We start from the raw sequence: 21,170 nt of genomic DNA on the forward strand, positions 1-21,170 counted from the left end.
TCCTCCATCTGCAAAGTAAGTGTAATGACCTCAGCCATTTTGCTTTTAAAACCTGTAAAGGAGAAGTTTTCAGGCATTGTCTTCCTTTTCTCTGGTGGAAGAGAGAGGTCAGAGAGGAGCCCCGTCAACACCTCCTCTTCAAAGGCATCTGCGGAGTCATAGCTGCACCCCAAGTGTATTCAGAGTTCGATGAGGTCTTCCTCGGCGCTTGACCCTTAACCAAGGTCTTAAGGACCAGTACACTTGGCTGTTTTGACCTGACTCTTGAGGAGCTTAGATGGCCCGGGGAAGTTTCCTTCCCCATGGAGCCAGAGATCAACAACAGACAATGGTCATCAACCCTGATCCTCTTACAAGCATTGGAATCAAATACAGTACAAGCTACTTGCTAACTTCATGGAGTACCTCCTAATCCTTCCATTATTTGTAAGAGTAAATAACAGATTCACATTTACCCATTCAAGTCTTTTCATGATTTTGATGACCTCTATCATATCTCCCCCTCCAAGCTGATCAGCCCTAACCTCTTTAGCTTTTCCTCAAAGAGGAGCCATTCCATGCCCTTTATCATTTTTGGTCACCTTTCTTCTGTACTTTCTCCACTAAAATTATATACTTTTTTGTGATGCAGCAACCAGAATTGCACACAGTATTCAAGGTGGGGTCTCACCATGGAGAGATACAGAAGCAGTATGACATCCACTGTTTTATTCGCCATTCCCTTCCTAATAATTCCTAACATTCTGTTTGCTTTTTTGACCACCACAGCACACTGAACAGATGATTTCAATGTATTGTTCACTATGCCATCTAGATCTTTTTCCTAGGTGGTAGCTCCTACTATGGAACCTAACATAGTGTAACTACAGCAAGGCTTATTTTTCCCTATATGCATCACTTTGCACTTGTCCACATTAATTTCATCTGCCATTTGGACGCCCAATCTTCCAGTGTCACAAGGTCCTCCTACAATTTATCATAATCTGCTTGTGATTTAACTACTCTGAAAAATGTTGTATCATCCGCAAATTTGATCGCCTCACTGGTTGTACCCCTTTCCAGATAATTTATAAATATATTAAAAAGCACCAGTCCAAGTGCAGATCCCTGAAGCACTCCACTGCTTACTTTTTTCAATTGTAAAAATAGACTATTTAATCCTACAAATTTAGGGCCTCATTTACTAAGCATTTTCCCCATAGATACAGAATTAGAACAAAGCCTTAGTAAATCAGGGCCTTAGACTATAAGCCCTCTGGGGATATGGAAATACCTACAGTACCTGAATGTAATCCGCTTTGAAGTGCAGGAAAAAAAAAGTCTGAAAAGTGGAACATAAAATTCTAAATAAAAATAATAATAATAATAGGTGTATACCATCTGGTGCAGGTGATTTACTACTCTTCAGTTTGTTAATATGGACTACTACATCTTCCAGGTTCACCATGATTTGGTTCAGTTCATCTGAATCGTTACCCTGGAAAATTGTCTCCAGAATGGGTATCTCCCCAACAATCTTATCCATAAACACCAAAGCAAAGAACTATTTAGTCTTTCTGCAATGGCCTCATCTTCCCTAAGCACTCCTTTAACCCCTCGATCATCTAACGGTCCAACCAACTTCTTCACAGGCTTCCTGCATCCGATATATTTTTTTAAGTTCTTATTATAAGATTTTGCCTCTACAGCCAACTTATTTTCAAATTCTCTCATAGCCTGTCTTACATTTAACTTGCCAATACTTATGTTTTTCCCTATTTTCTTCAGATGGATCCTTCTTCCAATTTTTGAAGAAAGATCTTTTGGCTAAAACAGCCTTTTTCTCCTCACCTTTTAACCATGCTAGAACTGTTTGGCCTTCCTTCCACCTTTCTTAATGCATGGAATACATCTGGATTGCGTTTCTAAAATGGTAATTTATTTTTTTATTTTTTTATTTTTTTTTACAATGTCCATGCTTGGTGCATACTCTTAACCTTTGTAGCAACACCTTTCAGGGTTTTTGTTTTTTTAAACTATTTTTCCCATTTTATCAAAGTTTCCCTTTTGAAAGTTTGTTATGATCACTATTGCCAAATGGCCCCACCACAGTTACCTCTCTCAACAAATTCTGCAAGCCACTAAGAATTAGATCTAAAATATATCTCTCTCTCGTCGGTTCCTGAACCAATTGCTCCATAAACTGTCATTTATTCCGGGTACTGTAGGTATTTCCCTATTCCCAGAGGGCTTGCAATCTAAGTTTTACCTGAGGCAATGGAGGGTAAAGTGACTTGCCGAAGATCACAAGGACAGTGGGACTTGAATCCTGGTCTCCTGGTTCATAGCCCACTGCCCTAACCACTAGGATACTCCTTCACTTCCCTAATTTCTCTGAACATTTCATTGTCCATTTCATCATTTTGGACAGTAGAATACTCCTATCGCTATAGTCTTCCCCAATACACAAGGGATTGCTACCCATAAAGATTTGATTGTGCATTAAGTCTTTTGCAGGATCTTTATCCTGTTGGACTCTATGCCATCCCGGAAATAAAACCCCCTCCCCACCAAGTTTCTTCTCTCTATCACTGCAATATAATTTGTACCCTGGTATAGCACTATCCCATTGATTATCCTCCTTGCATGAAGTCTCTGAGATGCCAATTATGTATATATCATCATTCATTGCTATACATTTTAACTCTCCCATCTTACTTCTTAGGCTGCTGGCATTGGCATACAACCATTTCAAAGTGTGTTTTTTGTTTGTATTAACATTCTGCTTTTCAGTTGACAGGGATAATTTGGAACCTTATAGCTCAGATGATTCTTTACTTATAGGCACATGAACTATTTTTCCTTTTATTTGAACCTCTCTGTTGAGTTGCCCTATCTCTACTGCTTCATTAGTTTCCTTTGAAGATACCTCACTCCAAACCATGCGCTGCTGAACGACTGTCGGCTTTCCCCTTTGTTCCAGTTTAAAAGCTGCTTTATCTCCTTTTTAAAAGTTAGGCCAGTTATTGTGAGTCCCTGTCTGTTTAGAGGATGAGTTTTCCTTGCCATGGGAGTGTTTATGGGGGTTCTGGGCATGTGCTGGATCATCTTTGCTCACATGAATCGGGCAGCAATGGAGACAGATGCTGATGCTTCTTTGGCTTTCCTCTAAGCTCAGTAAGAGATAGAACCATATGCCTTCTTTGAAAGAGAAAACTTAAGACAAAGGCCTGTCTCAGGGTTCCCTATCAGCTGGTGGCACAGAGGGAACAGATGGTCCCCTTCCCAATGTCACAACCCTCCAACGATGCAGCTCCAGGGTCCTTCAATGTCGATGCTTCCAATACCAAAGTCAATGGCTCAGACTTTCGGTGCTTGAAGTGCTTTTCCATGAGTTCTGTTTGGGACTTTCAGGGTCATATTTGCACATCGCGACATCCCTGGACATCATGCGATGCCCCCAGACACAGGATACATCTATCATGGGGGTCCATAATAGGCATGGTCCTCATGCAATGCCTAGGAACCCACTGGACATGATCAGCCAAAATAAAAGTGAACTATCTGGTGCAAGCCCCAGGTCTAGCTTCAACCACCCAATGTTGTCAGAGAGCTCTGATTGAAACATCCCTGCTGACATTGGCACTCCACCACTGTCTCTAGCCTATCTGCATTACTTGCTGCGTCTGTCTCCTCTCCTGGCTACTCCTTTTTGCTATTTGTTCACAGCTGTTTGCTGTTCCCTTGTGAGAAGTGGACTTTCTTTCCTTCTACATAGATTGGTTGGTCTCTGTTAAAACTACCTGATGCATATCATCCTTGTTGTTGGTTCCTAGTGGGTCTGGTTCCTGTTGGGTCTAGCCCCATTCTCCTAGTGATCTCGGAGAAGCCCTGACTCTCCTGCACCAATGCCAAAGACACCATATACTGGAGGGGCTCATGCTTGTATTGCATGTACAAAGGAGCGCAAAAAAGAACCAGTTCATTTGTGCTCACCTTGTGCACCTTGTTGCACTTTCTTTCATTACCTGACACAAATAGAATCATTGGTTCTAACTTTTCCTAACTGCAAGTTCCCATAAGTTTTTGGTATGAATGTTACTACCCTTTCTTGTTTCTTAGTTCTATTTTAGCTTCCCTTCTAGAGCATGTCCTGTGCTCTCCATTGTTTGTCCACCTTTTGGCTCTCTCTTCTTTTCCTTTCTCTCAGCGATCATTATAGATTCACTTATATACCCACTATTCTAGGAAATGGTAGATATGGGCCTCTCCCTTAACTCTGTCCATTACATGAATTTTAGTCCCTCTCACCATTAGAACACCTGTCTTTAACCCACAGTGAGTAATTCCAGCAAATGTGGATTTCTGGTTCCTCTTCACCTGAAATGCATGCTTTTAAAAGCCCGCTTCATAGTAAATAGATATCCTCTTTTACCAGAACTCATTCAGACTCAGCCTGCAGCTGCTCTGTATCACTGAAACCTGGCTAAAACCAATTGACTTCTACTGTTTGGAACAAGCTTGTCCTGAAAAATTTAGAAGGTCGATATTCAGTGCCTCTTAGCTGTATAAGTAAGGACTTATCCAGCTAAGTGGCAGCAGCTGAATATCTGACCATGTTTAGCAGCTGCCACCTATCCAGAGAAGTACTTAGCTGGATAAGTATTTACCTAGCTAAATGGTGAGCAGGAAACTGGCACTTCAAGAAGGAGTTACTTATGCAGCTAACTCAGGCCTAGAGCCACTAAGCCACATTGCTTTCTGTGGAGGGGTCCCACTATCGCAAGGGGTGTCACTGCAATAGTGGGAACCCTCCCATGAAAAAAGATTGTGGCTTTATGGCACATTCTTTTGTCTCATGGCCAAACACTATGGGATAAAAGAACATGGCAAGCAAGCCTTTTATAGCGATGGCAGCCCCAAACTCAAAGGACCACCATCGCCTTACCATGGCTCAAGAAAAGGTTGAGTAGGGATGATGCCCAGCTAAACCCAGGGCCGCCTCAAGTGGTGGCCCCAACTATCTAAAAGTTTAAAAATAGGTGCCCGCGTGATGACAACCCCCCCCCCCCCCCATGTACAGCAAAAGACAAAGTCCCCCCCTTCCTCTCCACCCCCAAAGGTTAGACTCATTGGAGTTCAGTGGCTCCACAAACTCCCTCCACCTCCCCCCCCCAAAATACATTAAAACCCATACCAGGCCCAGGGCCCCCGCAAAGGTAAAATATAAGTATTGGGGGTTCAGTGCCCCAACCCCCCCCAACATGATCAACATAAAATGGCGCCAACCTGACCTTGCCCCAGCCATGTGACTGGGGCAAAATCTAGAAATCAGACCTCGACCACATTCTTGACACCCCTGAACATCATACAATGCCCCCAGGCACAGAACACATCTATTATGAGGATCAGTGACAGATATGAATTTGGTACACTGGTAACATCACTGAAACCCACTAGACATGCTCAACCGAAAAATAAGAAAAGCATAATCAAACTTTATAATGGTGGCAATCGATGCCTGCCAAGCATCAATGGCCCACTGACTCTGAGATAACAACAAAAACTTTAAAACACTCGAAAAGCTTACCTAAAGAAACCGACAGGTTAGAAAACAAGTTCAATACCATGGGGCCCTACAATGAATGATCCTGCTTCCAAAAACTGCAATAGAAGCCTAACGAAGGAGAAGTGAGGCAAACCGCGCCCGGAGGCTTCACAGAAAAAGTAAGACTGAAGGGGCCCTGCATGGATGTGTGGTATGTTAGCATACATGGAAATGCTCAATGAGGCACAGTCAAAGTTCTAGAAACTCTGACATGAAAAGGTCCATGCTGGGCTCCGTCGGATGATGCCACACGTGTACTGCCATCCTGCTTGTTCTCGGAGAATGGCTGATTCATGATTGCTTGTCAACAGAGAAAAGTATGCATGTTGTGGAACAACATGTATTCTTTTACCCACAGACAGAGTAATTTTCAGAGCCCTCACGTCAGTGGGTAAAAAACATTTTTACCTGCAGTAAAGGCTTTGGATATTGCACTCTGAGCCATTATACAGATCAGTTTTTCCTAAACCATTCATATAAATACTAAGGTTCTATTTTTGTCTAACTGCAAATAGCCAGCTTCATCAAAGGTCTCCTTTAAAATAAAAAATGGATATAGTTAATTATAATGAGGTCAATTTTAAAGAGCTATTTACCCAAGTAAATATAGATTTACCCAAGTAAAAAGGCTGTCTGAAAATTACCCAACCTTAACCCAGCTAAAATGGCACAGAAGGTCCCCCAGTGTGTGTACTTTTAGCCAAGATATTCCCAGGAACATGTTTTGGGCTTGATTAGAAAACAGTGCACATACATTGCATTTTCAAATGTATATATACTATTTCCCAATTACATTTATCCTACACAAAAATCAGGTGCAAAGTTCACAAGCCAGTTGTATCCATGGGCTATTTTCAAAGAGAAAATATGCATGGACTTTCAATTTCGAAATCTGGACAAAGTCTGTGGGTGCAAAAGTACATGTAGACTTTGCACCTGGGCAAGCTGTTTTTGAAAACTGCCCCCTAAAAGCTGAAGTAGTTATTTTACACAAATTCAAACTAGAAAGGAGGTATACAATGAAGAGACATAGAACAGAGAATGGGGGGGGGGGGGAAGTAAAAATAAAAGAAGAAAATACTAACCGAGGCATTCCTTCGGGATCTATGCGAATAACGCTCATTGTCTTCCTACGGAGGTGAAGAAGAAATCAAGAAAGAGAAGATTGGAAAAGAATGAGACTTGACAAGTAAACCAAACCTTCGGGAAGTAATAAAAATGACAGCAATTCTCTTAAGGATTAGAAAATCAAGATTAAAAAGACAGAACCACCTGAAATCCTCCAAGGCTGTCGCTTCTCCCTCAACTCATTCCACTCTCACAAGCTAAAATCTTTTCACACACGGAAATACATATTTCAGAAATGTCTTCTCGCTGTTCATGACAGCACAGTTAGCTCTGTGTTTTATCCACTCCTACTTCCTTCTTGCTCTTCAGTGAACATCCTACTTATATTGCTGCTTTTCTGTAAGCTTAGTGTGCATGGGTAGTATATATTCACCGAAGTTCTGTTTCAGTCTTTTTAAAGAATTACAAATAGGACAAAATAAAATATTTACTAGCACTGTTGTTTTAATTAGGGGACAGGATGTCAGCAAGAGAATTTCAATATTCTGCCTACTCCAAGAACCAGTCTCCACTGGTTCATATTCAGAGTACCAGAGGTTTCCCAAGCTAATTATGAGAGCATTGTTCAATACTAAAAGAGCAGATTTTTGGGGACTTTGTGGTTGCACAGAGGAGTGGGCAACAGTGCTGCCTCCCAATGTAATCAGAGAGCACTTGCCCCTCCTGATAGGGTTGAAGAGCAATTGCTACTACAATTTACCCCCACCTCAGGGAAGGCAAAAGATTGCAGCTATTAGTCTACCTTTCCTCCCTTCCTGTGGTCCATGGGGCCAAAATGTTACAACTGGCCCCAGCAGAGTCAAAGGACAAATATTGCAACTGTAATCCCCAACTTCCTTGCAGCCCAGTCAGAACAGTGCTGGGGTACTGGCCCTTCTAAACACTTTCTCTCCTGCCTCTGGCATTTCTCTATCCTATGCAGGGAGAAAGAAATACAGGCAGCAGAACAAAGTGTTTAGAAGTGCCTAGCCCCTAGCACAGCTCTTCTGCTGTGCAAACCAGGTCTAAAATGGGGAGAGGGCATAGGAGGGGAGATGCCTGGAAGGTGAAAAAGAGGTGAGAGGAGATGAAATGTGAGGGGCCAAGGATGAAAGGTGAGGGAAAGGATAGATGGATGAGAAAGGAAGAGGGGAGGGGAGAAGCAGAATCCTGAGAGGCAGAAGCAACAGCTTTAAACCTCTGAGGGGAGGAGAGAGCTGGGATTCCAACATTGGGTTAGGGGAAGGGAGAGAAAACTAACAGGCCAATATAGTAAAGTGCGCTCCGGTGCGCTATTTTTACCCCTTATGCAGTAAGGGGTAATAGCGCATCGAAAACGCGCGGCCAACCCCACCGAAACTAATAATGCCTGCAACATGCAAATGCATGTTGATGGGCCTATTAGTTATTCCCGCACAATACAGAAAGTAAAATGTGCAGCCAAGCCGCACATTTTACTCTTAGAAATTAACGCCTGCCAAAGGCTGGTAGCAGAGAAGTGTACAGAAAAGCAGAAAAAAACCCTCTATTTAATATTAAGTCAGAGGCCCCAAAAATTTAAAAAAAAAATTAAAAAATGTAAAAATCTGCCCGTGGCCTGCGGGTTGGAAGACGGACGCTCAATTATGCCGGCGTCAGTTTTCCGAACCCGTGGCTGTCAGCGGGTTCGAGAACCGACGCCAGTAAAATTAAGCATCCGCTGACAGCCGCCGCTTCTGTCAAAAAGGAGGCGCTAGGGACGCAAGGGCCCTCATTTGCATTTTTTGTGTTTCTGAATCGCTCGCCCGTTCTTCCCCGGGTTTTTCTGTAGAGGTTTGGGACTCAGACAATTGGGAGAAAAGAGCTTAAGGGTGGGGCAGGGTTAAGAGACGTTTAAAGGACCTGGGAGGATTGACAGGTAGTGAAAAGGACTTGGGGCTGCGGAGGGGATGAGAGGATGGAAATAGGGAGAAGCTAAAGAAAGAGTGAAACAGAGGAAATAGAGGGGTGAACAACAAAAAAGGAGCTAGGGATGGTGAGGGGATGAGAGGAATAGGAAAGTAACTGAGGACAGTTGAGAAGGTACTTTACAGGACAGAAAACGGGGGGTCTATGGTGTAGATGAATGAGAAAAGGAGGAGGTAAGCAGGGGAAGGAGTGAAAGATGGGAGGGAATAGAAGGGCTGGGAAGCAGAAGAGTAGAAGATAGAAATCTAGTAGGTAGGCAAGAAGTGAAAAAATGGAATTTGAGGACTGGGAAGGACAAAGGACATAAGTTACAGTTGGAATAAGGGAGATAGAGGATATTCAGACAAGAAAGACAGAAAAAAAGCATTTTATTTCTAGTTTAGTGATTGAAATATATCAGTTTTGGGAATGGGCATTTCTTACATCTTTGTATTTTGTTCAGTACTGGAGAAAATTAATTTCTATTTTTTTTCTCTAGCGTTGCATTATAAGCAGAGTCTGGTTTCTTGGCATTTCCATTTGTTTTGTCTACATGTTTCTATTTCTAATTTGTGTTTTCTTATTTTATATATGGTAAGGATTGTATTCTGCTAGCATGTAGGCTCTAGCAATCAGCTTGACTTGTTCTCTTTTATTAGCAGTGGCTATGTTGGTATTCTACTGTCTATGGTGTAATATTTGAAGAGCTAGGTAGGGTTGTTGCTATTTAAGTCCTGGGAATTAGTGCTGTTGTGCTATGACAGATTTGCTATATAGATTCTGATTGACTGTTAAGGTTTTATTTTACTTTAAAACTGCCTAGTAGTGGAGGAAGTTTGTGTTTTTGTGAGTTGCTTTTACTGAGATATCATCATAATTTCCCTTTTTTGTATGGTGAGTTATAAGGGGAAACTTAGCTCTGTTATGCACTTATTGTTGGGGGAGTTGGTTGCAATGTATGTTTAGAGAACAAGGGGTAGTTTTATACTTAGGTTCTGTCCCATTCTATATAGACCCCAGACTTCACTAGTGTTGTCTGACCTTCCAGGGCTGGAGGGAGACGGTGATAATACCAACAGTGCCTAAGAAGGGCAAAAACTGAAATTTGTCATTGGGGGGAGGGGGAGAATTGGTAAGGAATCTTACAAGCAGGGGAAAGGAGGAAGGGAGAGTGCTCTGAAGAAGTTACAGGCAGTGGTGCAAGTGAAGCCAGTATTTTTCCCAGGGGTGGGAGGGGGCACCAATTTTGGCTTTCACCCAGGGGCAGTCAGCCTACAGCTGGCCTTGATCACCAAAGTGGATTGCTAGTCCCGTTAAAGTCACTTCCTTTCCTAATTCATTTTTAAAATGATTTTATAACTAGGACCTTATCAGATGGTGGGATAAACTTCAAATAACTGCAGCTGATAGGCAAGGCCCTACTTAAATTACAGTCCCTGCAATATTAGGCCTCTATCACAATTTAAGCAAGGCCTAATCTATGACACAGACAGAAGAGATCCTAAAAAATATACAAGATATCTTTCATTAAAAAAAAACCTCCTGCTATCAGATCATTTAATCTTCTCAATGTTTCAACATTTTATTCCACGTGTAAATGTGTTTAAACACGCTGCTTGGGCTATCCCTGTGGCTCAGGTCAGATCTCATAGTGCTGTGGCACAGGAGACTTGAGTTCAGGTTCCTTATTTGATGGGGCTGGCAGTAGATGTGCTCAGTCCTAGGAAGTAAATGAAGACAACTACTAACTGTAGTGATCCCTGCCAGCCATTGAAGTAGCACAAACCTCTGAGGATCTGGTCCGCCAGCTCTCCTGGCTGGTGCGAGTACATGCGTTGCCCAGGGGTGCTATTTAGGGTGGGGTATACAAAATGGAAAAGTGGGGAATTAAAAAAAAATAATACTTCTTGAAAAATAGTTTTAATCAGGACTCTAAAGGTATTCTTATTGAAGAAAATCATTGTAATGAAGGTAAGTGTTGGTAATGACAGACTGGAAGCTGTGCATGTCCATTCAGAAAATTACTTTCAAACAACTCGCTTCCCGGTCTGGATGCAAAAGGGGCGGCAGCTGCATGCCCTCGGCCCTTTAAGGGATTAGGTGCGCCTTCCGATGACGACCTATCCTGCTCCCTTCCTCCCCCTTTTTCCCAGTAAGCCCGGGCCCTCCTATAACTTATTCAAAGTCTCAATTAACACGTGTAAGTTGACCAATTTTAAAATATGCACATTTAGAGGAAAGTAAATAGTTTACTAATTGGTTCGCCTAATCCTTTTCCAGGTCATTCTCTCCTGGTTCTTCAGCCTGAACTCATCCCAGTCCAACCAGACCTCTCACCCTCTCAGTACTACACAATAAACAGCTTTAATATCACTTACAGCAGATAACTGACAGGTGTAAAAATATGCGAGTAGCTTGGAAAATGTACACAAGTATATTTTAAAATAGTGATGTACACACGTAACTGTTAGCCCAGCCCCAGAAAGCCCTCAGATCGCCTATTTTTTTTTTTACGCACATATGTGTGCATGAAGGTGAACAAACACGCATATGTTTTACTTTTATAAAATACGAAATATGGGAGTATAGGCTATTATTTACGCACGTTTTAAAAATTCACTTTTTAATGCACATCTAAGCTTAAAATGTCTGAAACTAATTATTTAAAGGAGAATCCAGTAGATAGGGGGTTATGATATAAAGAAATTCCTTAGACAACACCGTTAAATTAGAACATACCCTGGCAAAACTTCCAAGACACACTAGATCAGGGGGTCTCCAGACTCAATCCTTGAGAGCTGAAACCCGGTCAGGTTTTTGAGATTTCCACAATGAAAGTGCATAAGAGCTATCTGCATACAATGGAGGCAGGGCATGCAACTAGATCTCATACATATCCCTTGTGGAAATCCTGACTATTGACTGGGTTGCAGTCCTTGAGGACCGGGTTTGGGGACTCCTGCACTAGATTAAACCTACTGTACAGGATCCAGTATTGCAGATATACTTTACATTGTTCATTAAAGAAAAAAAGTCTGCTAGCTGAGGCCTACCATCCACTGTTCGATGTCACCCCACTTTGTATCCAGACCATAATATTTCTAAAGAAGGAAAAGCATAGTGTTAAGATTTGAAGGTAATGATATTTCTAGAACTGTATTTTACTTTAAAATAAAAAGTAAAAAAAATCCACCTGTAATTCAATGGGTGATTTTTTTTTTTTGTAAATGCAGCCTCCTAATATGCTATAGCAAAGCACTGAGATTTAGGATACAGACCACAAAGATACTAGATTAAAACAAAAACATGCCAATATGGGATTGAAAATACCACTCAGGAGACTCTCTGGGAAGGTATGTCAAGCACAATCATCTTCATGTAAACACACATATAGTGCCAAGTTCTGAAGAGTAAAAGACATGCAACTTCACACAAAGTGTCTATATACACAACTTTCCTACTGCACACACCCACAGGAAATTTCGTGCTGGCACACAGCAATGTCCATACCTTTTAGTGACAGCAGAGTTGCTTACCTGTATCAGGTGTTCTCTGAGGACAGCAGGATGTTAATTAGAACTTTCAAACATGCCCTAATGCGCATGTGCAACTGTAGTCATCACCCCGCCCCCTAGGCAGAGTTCCTCAGTTCATGATATAGCTAATACATGGAGAAACCAACTCCCAGGGGAGGCGGGTGGGTTTTGTGAGGACTAACATCCTGCTGTCCTCTGAGAAACACATGTTACAGGTAAGCAAATCTGCTTTCTCCAAGATACGCAGGATGGTAGTACTCACACATGGATGATTCCCAAGCTATAGGCTGTCTGAGCAGGACAAAGCGGGAAAGTGCCAAAAGCATCACCTCTTTCCCTTTTTGCTTATGAGGCAGCTGACCCACAAAGAGGTCTAGGAAGGAAAAGATTTGGGTTCTACAAAGAGAAAACTATAGGAAAGACAGATACAAAATCCCAATGCGTAGCAGAGGCACCTTAGGCAGGGGAGTGATGTGAGTGCCATCAAGAAACATACTCTGCATCATGCAAAAAACATTACAAGCAGGGTTTTGGATCAGTAAACCCTGACAATGACAGTAGGTCTAAGGAAAAAGTCTAGAGATGTAAACAAGAGAAGGACTCTTGGACAAAGACCACACAGTTTCCTTCAGTGTTAGAAGACAACCGAAAAGCCAACTGGGGCTCAAGAACTCCCCAGAGAGAAACTGCAGTCCACCAATATCCGAAGGACAGAATGACTCTGCAGAAGTTTGCCTATGTTTCGCTAAGAGGCATAATGAGCAGAAAACCCAAGCAACACTTGGAAGAATAATCAGCAACAACGGCAGGGTCTGTGACAGACCCTATGTGCCAAAGCAACAGACATAGCTAACAGGACAGCAACAAGAGTTTCAGGGGAGGAAAGGAAATCCCTGATTGGGATTGTTAACCCAAGCAGGGAGATACGTTAGGCCTGAAAACTCACCAACACTGTACCCTGTTAAGGGCAGGGCTATCCATCCTGTGTACAGGATAGTTCAGGTGAGCAGGAAGAAACTATGGGCAATCTAGTGAAGTGAGAAAAGCTAAAGGCAGTATTGGCCAGAGCTTGGCGAACATATAGGGAAAAAGTGATGTATATTTCCCTGCAGGTATCCACTAAGATATACCACAAATGCCTTAGCTTCTCCTCCATTCCCCCCCCGACATTCCAACTGGAAGTTAGAAGGAGCGAAGAACACAGGGAGGCAGACCGCTAGACTGCCAGGGTAAGCACAAGTCGCTAGGTTGCATAACTCAACCCCAAATGAATAACTCACTGCTGATTCCAGTAGGGAGTTACCCACCGAGATAGAGCCCTCAGCCTGCTTGGAACAACTGAAGCTAAAAGCGAATTCTACAGGGAAGAAATCCAGAAACACTCCACCAAGAGACAGGAAGCCAGGGTGCGACAAGTGCAAACCCCTGTCAAACAGGATTTCTTCACCAACCTGGAAACCCTAAAGGTACAGGGCAGGGCAAGGGCAATCTCAGAGCAAATTGCCCCAAACCTGGCTTAGATATTAATACCTCAGCCATGATAACATATAATTCCCCCAAGGAAACATGCGGTCCAGTAAATGGAACAATCATTGCATGAACCAGGAATCCCCTGTCCGCAGACAGCGTTATCCCTAAATGGGCAAGTACAGCTTGCAAGCCACTGCAACCAAAGAGCAGCACCTCTGTTGCGGGGTTCCTCGTTCTTCAACTTCCTCAGCCATGGATATGGCAATAGGTTGAAAGGCATACTCGCCAATTAGATGGATTAGAACCCTTCTCACTGAGATAAGGTCCCACAGGCGAGAATGACTAGCAATAGAGGCCCTTATCAAAAAATGCCCATTGAGCTCAGCAGTTATCAAAGGTGACCTCTGGACGGAAGAAACCCCTAATCGTCACTGGGGAGTTACTCTAGAAAGGCTTCCTCGTGAAATAGACCTGCTGTGCCTTAGGACGACCTACGGCGAGCACTACTGCTCAACCGGCTCTCGGATCTCATGAGGAACCACTAGTCAGAAGCAGTGACGTGCCTTCTCCGAGAAACTGAGAACGAGAGACACCCCTTGCAGGGGTGGACAACCAGGTGTCCAGAGGGAAACCCAGTTTAATCTCCCCTTCTTGAAGGGACAGGAAAGCAAAAGGAATCGGGGCCTCCCAATGCTGAAAAACCCTTTCAAATCTCCAGTTGAGAGTTCAGACACAATCACTGAGGTTCAGAAGCAACTCTGCCACTGGCAGCCACCATCAGATGGGGAAGGCCATCACAGTAATCAACGAAAGGGCCCCAGCAAAAACGGTCAGATGACTGCTGCTGCCATCCACCGGCCCTCGCCTACAAGGAGATACAGATTCACAGAATAGAGGCTCCAATTCAGTGATAAACCTGACAGGGACGGAGCACCAGGGTCTTCCCCACAAAGGGGATTTGTGACAGGAAAGGGGGTCGAAAGACATATTCCTCTAAGGAAGGAGAAGACTCCTGACACTAACCTCCTGGTGTCTACTTCCCTTAGGGGTCGACCAGGAACGTAGTTCTAGTTCAGACCTGTGGCTGCGGCACACAAACTGTTGTGCTCGCCACAAGGGAAACACACACACCCTTACAGTAGAGGACCACTGGAGAATAGAGCCCTCCACTGTAAAAGCACACTGACTAGTACTCATACAGTGGTATCCCATCCGAAGGATGGTGGCAGACCTATGATCCCCACTTGTCGTACTTGTGGGTAGAATCCCAAATACAGCAAGGACAGAGCACTAGTTGCTAGAGTTCATGGCTGTGTGCTACCAAAAGGCAAATCACAGAGTGTGTTAAGATGCCTTCCTCACCAGTGCTCCCTAGCACTTTGTGGTGCAGAACTGATGCGATGATGGCAGAACTCTGGAATGGTTGAGAACTGCACAGACAGGGAGAATGCCACCTGTATCGCCCAAGGCGCTTGGAGTAGATGCTTTGCTGTACCCAACCCCGCGTGCTGCACTCCACTGTCACAGTAACTCCCAGTGGAGTGCACAGCAACAGTATGATGGCGGCATCCCAGTACCACTGGGACTCTGGGTATGGCATGGTGGTGGGCAGCATGCTATGGCATCACTCCCTCCAGAACTGGATAACACTCCAAGAGGCTGGACAAAGCCCTTGAACTGCATTGGGAATGGCTCACGGCCATTTCCCTCATGAAACAACAGCAGCAAAGTCCATAGCAACAGAAGGTGGCCATGCTACTCTGCGGTCGTATCCTGCGGCGCCTGACTGCATCCACTGGTGCCCACAGTGGTGACGGCACCCATAGGGTCCATAGTACTTTCATGCTCACCAATGATGGATCACAGGCACCCACGGATATTAACAGGTTGGTGGCAGCGATAGAGACCCCAGTGCCCAAAAGCATTGATGGACTGGCGGTACAAAGGATGTCAGGGTGCCTGCAGGCAGAAGCTCTGCAGCCCCAACATGTTCCATCGGTGCTCAGGGGAACCAATAACTGCCAGTTCCATCAACTGTTCCCCATGGCTCACTTATCCATCCGAGGACGTCATTGCTGTGAGCTCAATGGCATCCCTCGCTAGCAGCTATGGCTGACGATAGGCTCACTAGTGCTCATTAACCCAATGGTGCATGAATTCAGACAGGGCCTCTGATGCTCCCTGATCCCAGCAGCTCAGGGGGACCCAAAATCATTTGCATCCATGGTGCCCGACAGCCACAGGTCAGTGATGGGACAGCACAATGCCCCTCAGTGCCCCATCGGGACATCACCAAGGAGGCTTGAGGGCACCAGACCACTGTGCCTGGATGCCTCTGTGTACCAGGGTGCCTTGAGTAAATGGTGGCCCTGGCATGCAATCCACCCAAGGCTGAAATCCCTGTTGCTCGAGGGCTTCAGTGGCACTCGAGGGCTCTCAAGAATCCTGGTGGTCAATGGTCTCGGGGATGACCAGGGCACTCAATGGTGATTCCAGTGTCTCATTGGTGGTGCTCGACATTGTCAAGAGCAGCAACAAAAGGCATCAGTGGCCAACACACCAGATGGCCTCGAGAGCGTCTATGGTATCTGGGCAGCTCTGCGCCGTGACAGCAGAGGGCACACAACATGATGGCCCCGAGGGCGAATGCAGAGTCAAGGCAGCACACCTCGATGGTATCGAGGGCTGCCAAGGCATCGAGGACACACACACCTCGATTGCATAGAGGGTGGCCACTCATGCACCTCAACGGGATCGAGGATATCGATGGTACTGAGACATCGAGAGCACTGACATCGAGGGCGGCTCTGATGGCATCGAAGGGGACCATGGCACTTGATGGTCCCAGACACTAGAGGTGGGTGCCGCTACTCCTCTAAATCGACATGAGCGATTATTCCAGTGCTTCGAGACTCCACATCCACAGATGCCTACAGCACAGAAGGCCCTTATGGCCTCAAGAAGTGGTCATGCACCCTGATGGCATTGAGGGTGCTCCAGTACCTTGACGGCGTCAAGGATGACCATGACGCACAATGGCAGTCTTGGTCCCTGATGTGTTCCTGACACTGATGCATCAGATCAGTGCGTTGGCCACAAATGTGCACGGGCAACTGTTACTGGGCACGGCAAAGAAGGTGCAGCTGCAAGCTGCTTACCCAGGCTCATGCTCACCCTATCTCACAAGGAGACTGCACTGCCATCACTGGCAAGCAAGAAGAGAGGCTATGTCATCCAGGGCTCCTGCCCATGGAGACTAGTTTCTTTGAATGTGGGGAAGATGAGCTCTCCCCACCCACAGGAATAGTGTGGTCCTCAATCTCTGCACTCTCTGATCCTCCATTGATGGCGATCAATTGGTGAAAAATTGAATTCCTGCCTGGGTAGAAGTCAGGTGAGTCCCCGGGCTCAGCGGCCTTCATGGATCATCCACAGACTGCAGTCAGTCCTGCCAGCACCTGACAAAGGTACAAAAACAAACAGAGCAAGGAGAGGACACAGATACTAAACTGCTGGTGCAGTATTTATTTATTTAAATAAGGGATAGAAATAGAGTCTGCCAGACTGCACAGTGACAAAGGCCCACCATGTAGCTGACAGACAGAGGAAAGAAGAAGAAAAAGGAAAAGAAAACTACCATAAGGTAAAGGAAAGAAAACAGCTTCAGCTCTAGAAAAAATCACTTAGAAAAACTGAGGAGAGCACAAAGCTGAATACTATGATACACACGGCTCCCGCGACCACACGGATCCGCAGAAAAAAAAAAGAGACTTAAGGGACTCTTCTAGAGGGCAGGGGAATGTCTACAGCTGCACATGCTCAGTAGGGCATGTTTGAAAGTTCTAGATTCTTTGAGATCAAAGTTCCATGCCGGGCTCCATCCAATGATGTCACCCATGTGTGAGGACTACCATCCTGCTTATCCTCAGAGAAATCACTATATATGCATATAAATATCTACTGGCATAAGTACAGCAGTGCACACACATGTATACAGCTCGGGCAGGGAAGAAGCATGGTCTAGACTTTGGATCAGTAGATTGAGTTTCATGAAACTTTAAAATCCCCTCTTGCTGATTGTGCACATGCACATGTGTATAAATCACTGGGCAAGTCACTTTTATGTCTCTGTTTTATTTTACCCAACTGTGTTTGAGTAATAACATAGTTTCCTCTCTCCTTTGAAAGTTGTCACACACATCAGATCACAACTGGTAATCAAGCTTTCCCCATCAGAGGTGCCTCTGTACTTGTTTCTGAAGGATTTAACTATAATGGGGCAATTTACAGCATTTATGTTGCTACACAGAATGCAGGTACTTTTGTATCCAAAGATCTTGTAGGCAATGTTTTAAGGAAAACTACTTGAATGTTACATGGGTTCAAAATGCCTGTATACTTTGCACCTGCTATTTCTGTGGGAAGCAGCAAAAATCACGTGCCCATTTGATAAGACAATTGTACACATGCTGTTTCCTCCCCCAATATAACTACCTCTTCATCCCCTTCAACCCTTGCTCTCGCTCTCTCGAGAAAACTGTTTTCCAATCCAACTAAAATTATGCATGTTATAAAGCACATATGTACAAGTTCTTGGAGAAGTCCATAAACTGCTATTAATCAAGTTGACCATGGGGGTCTATTTTTAAAGCATTGTTTGTACAAAAATGCCTATGCACATGAGTATGTGGGCCACGCGTGAGCAACACAGGTTTTAAAAGCCATGATTTATGTGCGTACATGCACGTGTGCGAGCAAAAAAAATGAGGCGGCGGAAAAGGAGCAGGATATGGGAATTCCAGTGCTGCGCCAATTGTCATGTACGTAACTCCGTATTTTCAAATCAGAGGCCCAGCGTGTGGCAGTTTGTTAGTCACATAACTTTACTGCTGGCTCCTGGTGAGGCGCAAGTCTGCAGATCTCACGTTTTAGGGTTTACACAACAAGGTGAGGGGTCTGTGTCAACTGGAGGGCATGTCGGATGAAGAACCATAGGGGTCTGGATGACCTCAAGATTGACTGGCAAACTGGGGGACTAATTGGAAAAACTGGGAATGTCCTTCGCATGAGCACGTTTTAAAATCCACTTACATATGCGCGTTAAAGCCATCAAAGTCCAATGAACCTATACTGGCCACTGTTGGAAACAGGATGCTGGACTTGAAGGACCCTTGGTCTGACCCAGTATGGTAATTTGTTATGTTCTTACATGGGTTAGCCTTTCCCTCCCCTTTCCATGAACAGATAACACTTCTGAAACGGCAGAAATCTTTGCCATGTGCCCAATCTGCTTCCCCAGAGTCTGGAAATCTCTGTACTGCTTGGATGCTGTTTTAGAGAGGTAATTTGTCCCTACATGGATGGTAATATCAATTTTATAGTCTTTACTTTCTTCTTTAATTGTATGGACAATCTTGTCTGTATTTCAACTAGCTGTCCTGGAAGACATTTAACTATTGTGTTCTCCTAAACATGATATCCTAAATTAGTGCCTCTGATGACAGCCCAAAGAACTTTCTATTATGACTTTTGATAGTGGAGGGATATTCATAAGAACACAAGATTTGCCATACTGGGTTAGACTAAAGGTCCATCAAGTGAAGTGTCTTTTCCAACAGTGGCCAATCCAGGACACAAGTACCTGGCAGGATACCAAACAGTCAATAGATTTCATGCTGCTTATCGCAGGGATAAGAGGTAGATTTCCCCAAGTCCAGCTTAATAAAGGTTTATGGACTTTTCCTACAGGAGCTTATCCAAACCATTTTTAAATAGAGCTACACCAACAACTTTCACCACATCCTTTGGCAACAAATCCCATAGCTAAAATACATTGAGTATAAAAAAAATGTTCTCCTATTTGTTTTACATGTACTACTCGGTAACTTCAGTGCATATCTCCTAGTCGTTGTACGTTTTGAAAGAGTAAACAACCGATTTGCATTCACTCATTCCATTAGTATTTTAGAGACCTCTATCATCTCTCCTCAGCTGTCTCTTCTCTAAGCTGGAGACCTAACCGCTTTATCCTTTCTTCATAGAGGAATTGTTCCATCCCTATCATTTTGGTCATTCTTCTCTGAACTTTTTCTAATTCCGCTATATATATATATATATATTTCCGCTATATATATATTTTTTTTTTTGTGACTAAAATTGCAAATAATACTCAGGATGTGGTCACACCATGGAACGATACAGAAGCAATTTTATATTCTGTTTTATTCTCCATTCCTTCCCTAATAATTCATAGCATTCTATTTGCTTTCTTTCCTGCTGCCACACACTGAACAGAGGATTTCAACATACTATCCACAATGATAGATCCATTTCCTGAATGCTAACTCCTGATATGGATCCTTGCATTATGTAGCTTTAATTTAGACACCTGTTCCCGAAGTGCATCATTTTGCACTTGTCCACATTAACTGTCATCTGCCATTTGCATGCCCATTCTCCTAGTCTTGCAAGGTCCTCTTGCAAATCTCCTGCAGTTTCTTACAAACTTTGAATAATTTTGTGTCATCACCTCACCTATTCTTTCCATTTCCAGGTCATTTATAAATATGTTAGAAGGCAGTGGTCCCAGAACAGATCCCTAGGACATGCCACTATTCATCTTTCTCCATTGAGAAAGTTGACCATTAAGTCTAATTTCTGTTGTCTACCTTTTAACCAGTTCGCAATCACAATAGGACATTATCTCCTACCCTATGACTTTTTAATTTCCTCAGAAATGTCTCATGAGGGACTTTTATCAAATGCTTTCTGGAAATCCAGATTCACTATATCAACAATCTCACCTTTATCCATTTGTTTATTTACACCTTCAAAACATGTAGCAGACTGGTGAGGAAAGACTTCCCTTGGCTAAATCCATGTTGGCTTTATTCCATTAAATGTTGATTATCTATACGTTCAGTAATTTTGTTCTTTATGATCTACCATTTTGCCCAGCACTGACATTAGGCTCACTGGTCTGTCTTTTCCTAGATCACTCTAGAACCCCTTTTAAAAATTGGTCTTAAATTAGTTACTCTCCAACCTTCAGGTATCAAAGATAGTTTACAAATTACTAATAATATGTCTACAATTTCATTTTTCAGTTCTTTCAACACACTAGAATGTATACCACCATCCAATCCAGTGATTTGCTACTCTTCAGTTTCTCAAGTTACCATATTATGTCTTACAGGTTCAATAAGATTTGTTTCAGTTCTTCTGAATCATCACCTTTAAATATCATTTCTGGTATTGAGTATCTCCTTTACATTTTCCTCAATAAAGGTTGAAGCAAATAATTCATTTAGTCTCTCTGCTATGGCTTGTCTTCCCTAAGTGTCCCTTTTATCTCTTCATTATTAAATGGTTCAACTAGTTCAGACTTTTTGCTTCAAATGTACCTGAAAATTTTTTTATTATGAGTTTTTGTTTCCATGGCAAGATTCTTTTCAAATTCTCTTTTGTCTTTTGTCTTTTTTATTAGTGCTTTGCATTTAGCTTGCCAATGCTTATGCTGTTTCTTGTTTTCTTCATTTGAATCC

The 21,170-nt window shown here is 43.5% G+C and overlaps 1 protein-coding gene across 20 annotated transcripts in view; it reads right to left on the bottom strand.

Annotated features, from left to right (window-relative positions):
- Window positions 1–21,170, bottom strand: part of LRRFIP1 (LRR binding FLII interacting protein 1) — a 359,409-nt gene that overhangs the window by 182,737 nt on the left and 155,502 nt on the right. For 14 of the 20 annotated variants that reach the window (XM_029606446.1, XM_029606439.1, XM_029606437.1 and 11 more), the window contains 2 exons: window positions 11,674–11,721; window positions 6,673–6,717 (listed from right to left, as the gene is read on the bottom strand). The exons of the other annotated variants lie outside the window; for them this stretch is intronic. In XM_029606446.1, coding sequence (XP_029462306.1) covers window positions 6,673–6,717; window positions 11,674–11,721 — 93 coding nt within the window. The remainder of the gene's footprint in view (window positions 1–6,672; window positions 6,718–11,673; window positions 11,722–21,170) is intronic. 20 annotated transcript variants of the gene reach the window in all.

Source organism: Rhinatrema bivittatum, chromosome 6 (assembly GCF_901001135.1).
Source record: "Rhinatrema bivittatum chromosome 6, aRhiBiv1.1, whole genome shotgun sequence".
NCBI lineage: Eukaryota > Metazoa > Chordata > Amphibia > Gymnophiona > Rhinatrematidae > Rhinatrema > Rhinatrema bivittatum.